The 9187-nt window shown below is 41.4% G+C and overlaps 1 protein-coding gene across 1 annotated transcript; it reads left to right on the top strand.

Annotated features, from left to right (window-relative positions):
* The first annotated feature begins 390 nt into the window (after positions 1–390).
* Positions 391–7874, top strand: LOC118563065 (MICAL-like protein 2). Its single transcript, XM_036136669.1, has 4 exons — positions 391–737; positions 2444–2492; positions 7562–7703; positions 7789–7874. Exons 1-4 carry the CDS (start codon positions 595–597, stop codon positions 7872–7874), a joined length of 420 nt encoding a protein of 139 aa, XP_035992562.1. The 5' UTR covers positions 391–594.
* Positions 7875–9187: the final 1313 nt, after the last annotated feature.

Here is a 9187-nt window from a genome sequence, read left to right as displayed (position 1 = left end):
GGCACTATGGATGACATAACAAACAAAAAACATAAAGGATATTAATGTCGAACAAGATAAATTTATCAATTTTCATTCAACACAACTCCAAATTGGCTTTGCACCTCTTTCCCCGCAGAAGGGGGGAGGGGGCAGTCTGGGGCTCCACTGCGGGCCCCAAACCGCATTGGTCCGGCCCTGTTGTTTGTCCATAAACGCATAAAAATTTATTTAAATACGTTTTGTTGAACAATTCAGCATCACCCTATTACTTATACATTGTGTGACGACATGTTTTCTGATGATCCCGTGGTTTACTGCGGGGCTGACTCACGGAGAGTTAAACCAGCTCCGTGGAAAGCTCCGCCCACACCACGTCACACCCGAACCTTCCACAGGTGTCACAATCAGGTCCTTTCCACTTTCGCAGCAGGAGTAGAAGGTGATTCCCAGCGAGGAAGTTTCTCTGAGCCAGCCCCTCTGCTTCTCCAGCGTGTCCGTGGGGCCGTGGAAAGTTTCCCGAAGTCTCTTGCGCAGAGGTGGGGAAGAGAGAGCGAGGAGGAGCTCCGATCCGCGGCTCTCTCTCTGGGCGCCGTGCGGGCTCGGAGGTCCGGTATGTCGGCCGTGAAGAATCTGCAGCAGTGGTGCCGGGTCAAGTGCGAAGGCTACCGGGATGTGTCCATCACCAACATGACCACGTCCTTCAGGGACGGCCTGGCTTTCTGCGCCCTCATCCACAAACACAGACCCGAACTCATGTAAGTAATCCCAGAGAGCAGGAGCCGCACACTTTAGATCCGCCTGCGCTTTAATATTACCGATCCAACATCAGCAGCAGAGTTACTGGCAGACCTGACCAGTTAATATCCGAGAGAAGAACGAGCCTGGTCCGCGTGTGTGGGTCTGAGGAGAAGTCTGGAGCTAAAGTTCAGCCGTGGACTCGGTGGAGCGCAGGGCTGAAAGGGACCTGGGATCTGCTGGGAGGTCTGCTGCTTCCCCCATTCAGCACCGGCAGAGTTTATTTAGATCCTCTTCTGAAATGAAGGAGAATAGCGGTTTAAAAAAAATGAAGAATGCTACAAAGAAGAAATAACCTTTCAATAAATTAGAATAAGCGTATGGTTGAAAAGTTTATTTCAGTCATTAAAAACAAAAAAGTCAAGTGTGTATGGTGTAAAGAATGACACATTTAAAGCGTTTCTGTTAATTTTGGATGTGTTTGGCTCACTGCTAATTATTTCAAATTGTAATGATCAGAATATTTCCATTCATTTATCTCCGATACCCGCTGCACGGATAGGCTGGTGTAGAAGATGCCACAAAAGTCTATGCCAATGGTCCAATTGCTGTATCAAAGTATATTAATGGAAAGTTGAGTGGAAGGAAAAAGTGTAGATGGGGGGGCAACAGGGATATCCTCAGCTTTGAGAGGACTATGAAGCAGGGGAGTCTAACTTGTGCAGAGGCCCCATAAAAAGATTAGGCTGTTGTTCAGTGGTTCAAAGTCCTCTTCTCAGACGAAAGTAAAGTCTGCATTTCATTTGGAAGTCAAGGTTCTGGTACGGCTTTTATTTTTATCAGTACTTATCAGCTATCTGTCAACTAACAGTTTACGGGTAGTCTTGATAAGTCGTTTTATAAACAAAGTAAAACACGTGGAGCATATACGAGGACAGGATAGGAAAGTGACCTGAACATCTACATAGTTTACACCCAGGAAAGATTGGAGGAAAGTTATTATTATAAATTCTGCTTTATTGGAAGCAAAATGTAACTTCCTCAGTGCTGCGCGTGTCTCTCGTTCTTCTCTTGTGTTTATCTTCGGAGAAGTAAAGAAAAAAACTCGTCTCTTGATTCTGGATACTTTTTTTTTTTTTTTTTTTTAAAGACAAGCAGCTTTCATCAGGAGAGAAATATGTAAATATTATCCTTGGTAGTTCCCGAAAACTCTTGACACTTGACTAAACAGCGTGAGTTAGTCTTGGATTAATTTTTACAGCCATTGCAAAGCTTAAACTTAACAATCATTGAACCTTGGCCGGTTTCCATTTCCTCGTGGCGTTTCATAGACATCCTCCTCGTATCAAACGGACAGAAAACTGCTCCGCTGTCTTATATCCCAGTTTCTACCACAAGCCAAACCACAGAATTGCAGCACATTTAATCTTAGACGCGTTTGGAGCCCTAAACGGTGGTTAAATGCATTGCTGGAGTTGCTCAACAACAGCGCCGTGTGATTTTTTTATGCAGGCTGAGCTTTGTGTTGGTTTCAGTTTTGGAGCATGGGATCAGTGACAGAGCAGTCACACAGCTAAATCTGACTCACTCACCCTGTCGTGTCATGTCGAAGCGCAAAAACTATGCATGACTAAACAACACATGTCACCGCTCCAAAACTAATAAAGGTAGCTGGGAAAGTTTTTTTTGTAACTTTTTTTTAATTCTTTTACTTTCTCTGTTGCAGTGATTTCGATTCCCTAAAGAAGGAAGATGTCTACGAGAACAACAAGCTGGTGAGACACGCTGTTAACATTTTGACCTGAACGTTATTAGATGTCTTCCTCTGGCTGACGTTTCCTTTATGTGAATATGTTTGGCTTGTATTGCAGCAGCTCCAACAGACCTCATAAAAATCCCTCCTGTCCGTATATGTAGGTGGACTTCCTGTAAGCGGGGTTGCAGTGCAATAATGTTTCTGCTTCGAAGGTCCAAGCTGCAAACAATTATGGGAAGACATTATCTCTGTCATAAAGAATGGCCCAATGTTTTGTATACAAAGGGAGATAATAAAGGAAGCAGTGTAGCTTTAAGATGGTTTCAACAACTCTTATCAAGGCTGCCATTGAGGATACTTTTCCTGTCATCTCACTCCCTTAGGAAGCTACTTAGCAAAAACTGTCTGTCAGAAAGGCCCCTTAAGAGAATCCAAGTTGCTGGAGGAGAGCCACTATTTATAAACCCAAAATAGTTCATTTGGGTTTATAAATAGTGGCTCTCCTCCAGCAACTCGGATCATTTTTCAAATATTTAACATTTATTTGGTGGAGTATGTTTTTTTTTTTTAAATATATTTCCTTGTTCAAAGACATTTTTTTTTTACCAAAAGAAAAGTTAAAGACCTAAGGTAATTACAAATAGTAGCGTCTTATTTCTCTTCCCTTCTCGTACTCGGAAGTTGGATTTTTTTTTTTCTTTTTCTGGAGTTGAGAATCCGACAACAAGGCACCAGAAAGTTAAAACTCTCACCTGCCCACATGAAACGCAGTGAAAGTTACAGGCATAAACTATTTCTAACAAACCTTTTGATGAACCAGTAGCACACGTATATTACTTTAAAACCTTTATTTAGTAGCATGTTTGAACCCAAAATATTGGGCCAAATGCATTGCTCTTGAACTGTATTGCTAGTGGTACTAAGCCAAAACGACAAAACCCACTGCTTTGCAACTAGAACCCGAGTGTGACTCGATTCCCAGATCCAAACTTTGACACAAACTAAACACAGAAACAGATTTTCTTTACCAACGTTAGCATGCTAACGACATGCAAGGGGCATGCACACCAGGAAGTGGGATGCAAAATATTGACCCGTGTATTTCTTCAAACATCTGCAGCTGATGAAAAACACATTGTCCTGTTGAAGGCAAAAACCTTTTGCTATTTAGTGAGTGCTAGTCATTTAATTAAACCTACTCTATACAATCTTAAAACTTTTATTTTGAAAGTGATCCGTGATACATGTTTTGCAAAAGTTAGAGAATCACTCTTTCATTCCTAATTTAGTTCTGTCAGTAAAGTGGAACCACGCTGGAGCCTGGAAGGGAACACAGTGTCCTGTTGGGGCTGGACAATATAGAAAAAAAGCACATTGGTAAAATAAAAATCATATTGATCGATAACGATAATTATCAACAAATTCAAAATATATACTTTAAGTGCAGCCCTGACCATTTTCTGCTGTTGCTTAGTGACATATTTTTAGATGCAGAAACTCAATCCTTTATTCAACCAACTTTTTACTACCACTGCAAGTTTTAAAAAAAAACAACATGCTTTTTGAACTCCTTAAAGGGGGCATAGCTTGGTGGCGGAGCATTCCTGGGTCTGCGTTTGTGATTGGTTGGGATTTAAAAAGGAAAACTGTTCTTCTATTGAACTTTTTATTGACCTTTTGTTTTTTTCTATTATCGGGTTTGTCAAGAACACTCTGGAGGTGAAAACAGTATCAGATATGATGAGTGAAGGTAGGAGCACAAAGTGGATTTCATCTTATGTAGATGATGTAACCTGAAGATAATGGTTGGTGAGAGTGTTGCCAGACAGCATAGTAGAATGGCTCTGATGGTGAGGAAGATGAAGAGGACAGAATGGTAGTAGCTGGAAAAGGAAGAAAGCTGTGTGGCTTTCAGAGGAGTTGAGACAGGCCCTGGGTTCGCCAGGAGGTATTTCCAGAAGACTGGAAAACTACGGCTGATGCTATCAGGGAGACAAGTAGGTCAGTAGGAGAGTGCTTGGTATGTCTTCTAGAAGGAAAGTTGACGAGGAGACTTGGTGGTGACACGAAGAATAACAGGAGTGTGTTCAGAGAGAGATATTAGCTAAGAAGAAGTGGGACACTAAGTATTGAAGAGTGGCAAGGGGTACAGAGAGATGCAGCATAAAGCTAAGGTAGCTGAGGCCAAACCAAGGGCGTATGATGACTTGTGTGGTAGGTTGGACAGTAAGGAGGGAGAGAAGGATCTTTACAGGTTTGTGAGACAGAGATGGGAAGGTAATTGATCCTGACGATATACCTGTGGAGGTATGGACGTGTCTAGAAGAGACAGCTGTAGAGTTTTTGACTCTACTGATCAGTGAGATCTTAGAGAGCGAGAAGATGATACCAAACCAGGGAGATGTGCAGAGTTTCGGCAACTGCAGGGGAATAAAGTTGATCGGTCATAAATTAAGTTATAGGAAAGAGTAGTGGAAGCTAGACTGAGGTCAGAAGTGAGTGGTGAGGTGTGCTGTAGGTGCGACAGAGGAGTTAAAGGTGGGAGTCGGACAGAACAAAGGAGACTGAGCGCCTAGATTGCTGTGGTGACGATAAGGTCGACAGATAAAGTTTGATGAGAATCTCCGTGGACTATGATGTTTGCAGATGGCCTTGTAATCCGTGGTGGGAGCAAGGAACAGTTGGAGGGACATGTAGCGCGATAGAGGTTTGATCTGGAAAAGAGAGGACCGAAGGTTAGTCGTAACCAAACAGAATACAGTCATATTAAATAAATAGATATATTCTTAAAAAATATTGATGTTGTCAGTAGTAAACATTCAGTTTATAATACCATTTAGTAAAAGGCATATAAGGAAGCCCTGCTGATTGCATTGAGTCACTGACTTTGGATCATTTCCTCCTGCTTAAAGCATGAGGTGACAGTGGGAAAGAAAATCTCTTGCAGGCTCAGTGTAATGCCATATTGTCAGAAGTCAGAGCAGGGACTGACGCTAGACCAGAGTTGTGAACTTTCTAGTTTCAAGTTTGAGATTAGTTTTAAAACCAACTACTGTTAACACCATGTGCCAAAACAATATTTATCTCTTTTTGTTATTCATTCAAACACAGAATGAACATGTCATGAATTAGACCCCATACAATATTTTACAAAGCTTAATAAATAGTTTTACAATACTTGAATTGTTGCTGCTGTTCGTTTTTTTTTTTTTTTTTTTTTTTTGGTTGTTTTTCATTAGTTCTGTGTGCATTTATAAGTGTAAACATATTCAAATACACTTGTTGTGTAATTGTATTTTGTTGATGAAAACACAGTAAAACATTTGTTAAATAACTAAATAGTTAATTTTGGATACCAATACACACAGTACAACACAGAGACTAGTCCAGGTGTACACACTGTTGACGGCAGCAGCAGCTTACTACATTAAAAAGAAATGTAGTAAGGGGCCTACCTACTTTTTAAAAGTAGGTAGGCCCCAATTTGGTTTAAGGCTCTTAATATGCTGATATTTGTTATGCTTTGATGAACAGAGACAGTGTAACTTGTGATTTGGCTGTATTTAATAAATCCGTTCTTAGAAACGTTCGGATGCAAACAAGAAGCTGAAGCTTACGCAGAGAGATGATGGATCTGTCCTGATCAGGGTTCTGGGTCTCCAGTGGTCAGTTGACAAAAGTCCATCTCGGGGGGGGGGGGGGCAATGCTCAGACAAAAGACAGGCAGCCTGAGGGCGGCTGAGGGAGGGCATTCAAACTCAACATACACTGGACTGTGGAGGTCAAAGTATTTGGATAATGTAGACCATGCTAACTTTATGCATATAGTCATGGAGAAAAAATATTAGACCACCCTTGTTTTCCTCATTTTCTTGTTCAGTTTAATGTGCAATACAACTAAAGGTACATTTGTTTGGGTAAATATAACACAAATAGTTCACAAGAGTTGAAATCTAGCAATTTTTCATGGTTTTAATCAAAATCACTTAATTTCTTGCATCAATATCTGTGACGGTGTACTGGCAAAAATTCCTTGTTTTTTTTTTTTCTCCATGGTGCTCTAATAATTTTTTCCATGACTATAAAAGCCCCGGCTGACTTTTAAACCTGACGTCTACTTGCCCACACCTACTTGCAACCCTTTAAATGTTCTTGTGAAATGAGATAATTAAATATTTTCTCATCAGACACAGTGTTGTCTAGCATGTTCCGACCTGTCTTCACCTCTAAACTGATCCGTACTAAATAAACCAGGCTTTACGGTCTGAATCATTAGATGTTTTAGGAAACTGGAAACAATGCTGAAGCTTCGGTGATGCTAGTAAAAGGTGTAGAACAGCCAGTGTGAGGTTTTCTGAGCACAAACGCTTCAGTGGAAACCTCTTCAGGTGTTGTTTTCTCTTAGGATTTTTTTAATGCCGGAGTTTCTAAAGAAACATTCCCAATGATTGTTTCATATATTACAATACAAATCTATTTATTTTAGCCAGACACTAAAGGGTAATAACACATCTGTGTGTTTTGCTGAGTCAGTCTGTTAAATTTTTGCCATACGGAGTATTTTTAATGTGGACCGTCTGATTCTGGCTGCACAGTTGCAGCCACCAGTTTGGTCAATGAAAACATTCGGCATTTTTTTTTTAGAAACTTGCAGTAAAAAAAGAAACAATGAAGGAGTTTTATAGACCCTGCTGATGGTCTGAATACGGTTTGGATCGGGTTGGTCAGCGGTATGCTTCGACTTGTTCTGCTTCGATACAACCGGTGAATATGAGTCAGCTCTTGAATTGTCTGACTCCTGCTCCTCTCTATCTTTTCGTTCTGCATGAGCTGTGAACAAAACATGCTCTGAGATGTTTTTAATACCAGGCATGCAGCAACCAATTTCTTTCTCAAGAAGAGAAAACATGATTTATCCTGAAACATCACTGAATGTTTCTTGCTGCGCAGAGACCTGACAGTGGAGTAAACTCTTAACCAGGTGGCGTTCGGACTTTGCGAGCCATCCGTTTATTGGCTATCTGGGTTTGTTTGATTAAAAAACACCCTGATGGTTTGTTGATTAAACACCTTTTTTTTTATTTGCAGGCCTTTAAGGTTGCAGAAGAACAACTGGGAATCCCAGCTCTGCTGGACGCTGAAGACATGGTGGCTCTTAGGGTTCCCGACCGCCTCAGTATCTTGACGTACGTCTCTCAGTACTACAACTACTTCCATGGACGCTCCCCTAGTGAGTAACTATCCTGCATCTCTGCATCATTCTGCTTTTTTTTGTGAGCCTTCTCTCATTTCATACCTCTCACGTTTGCACGCAGTTGGCGGCATGGCGGGTATAAAGCGTCCGGCTGAGGCCATCTCCAACGAACCTTCTGGGAAGGGAGAACCAGGCGGTGGCTGCTAAGGTGTTTCCAGGGCGCCGAAACCCGCCAGAGAAGAACGTCCTTCTCCCCCCGCTCTGCGAACGTCACAAAGCCATCCGCCGTCCACCCTAAACAGATCAGAATTTCAACGCAGGTAAATGCTGAACACTTCATGCTGCATTTGAAAGTCTAAAACGGCGCGCATTCAGAAAATCTATTTCTGACAACAGATGTTGAAAAGAACATTCATTCAAAGTGGACGTCAGTAGCTCCAGATGAAAGATTTGTCCACTTGCCTTTTGTCAACAGAATTAAAGGAATATGCCGTTTCCAATCAGTAGCACGTCCAGATTGTTGTCCTAGAGCCTTCAGAGAAGTTCCCTCATCAGCTTGCCTTCTTTCTCTCTTTCAGGACGCTCATATTGGGAAATCTCAAGCAGGAACGTTGAGCAACAAATGTGTGCTCATGTGACAAACACGTTCACCTGGTGCAGCGGCAGCTGGTGGAGGGAAAGCTCTATCACAGGAACTGTGCAAAGTAAGGACACCAATGGGACAATGCATTACTGAAATTAATTTTAATCTTAATCTTAATTTAATAATAATATAATACCTGTGTTAATGAAATGGGGGAAAAGTAGAAAGTTTGGAAGAGAGGTTGAGATGTTTTGCATTTAAAGTGGATTTATGAAGAATCTTAAAAAGTAGTTAATATTAGTAATTATCTGCTCTATTTATTTCTCAAGCTTTAGTACTAGAACCACTGATGGGACTCAGGTTGCCTTTGGTTGGGTTTCAGAAGACACAATTATTTGCTGAATAAGGTGTGAAAAGGAGCATCGATAGCGGAAAAGGATGAGTTTGTTTTCAGCGCGTTATCTTTGTTTCGTCAACTCTTAAAAGAATGGCACCCAGAATGAACAGGTTGAGATTCAGTTCAAAAATACTTTATTAATCACAAAGGGAAATTAAATGCTGGTGTAACTCATGGGGTTTCTTCAACACGTTGTTGTAGATGGCTGCAGGCATGAAGCATCTCCTGTAGGGGTCTGTGTTACAGCGTATCTGGAGAGGCCTCTGACTGAAGACGCTCTGTTGTTGTCTGAGGAAGAGGATGCTCAGGGTTGTCCATGTTCTTCATTTTATAAACATTATGACTTTTGCAAATCCATCTTTAGAGTTGGATTCTTGGGACAAGGGTCCCCAGAACAGAACTGGCCTTCTTTATAAGCTTGTGGAGCTTCTTTAAGTCAGTTGCTCTGATGGAGATCACAGGTATAAACATGTATAATGTTGAAGAGGTGCTGTAGAATCCCAGAGAGCTTCAGGCCTTGAGGACTCTGTGGCAGACGCC

This window comes from Fundulus heteroclitus, chromosome 5 (genome assembly GCF_011125445.2).
Source record: "Fundulus heteroclitus isolate FHET01 chromosome 5, MU-UCD_Fhet_4.1, whole genome shotgun sequence".
In the NCBI taxonomy this organism is placed as follows: domain Eukaryota; kingdom Metazoa; phylum Chordata; class Actinopteri; order Cyprinodontiformes; family Fundulidae; genus Fundulus; species Fundulus heteroclitus.
This window is presented reverse-complemented; position numbering and strand designations above follow the sequence as displayed.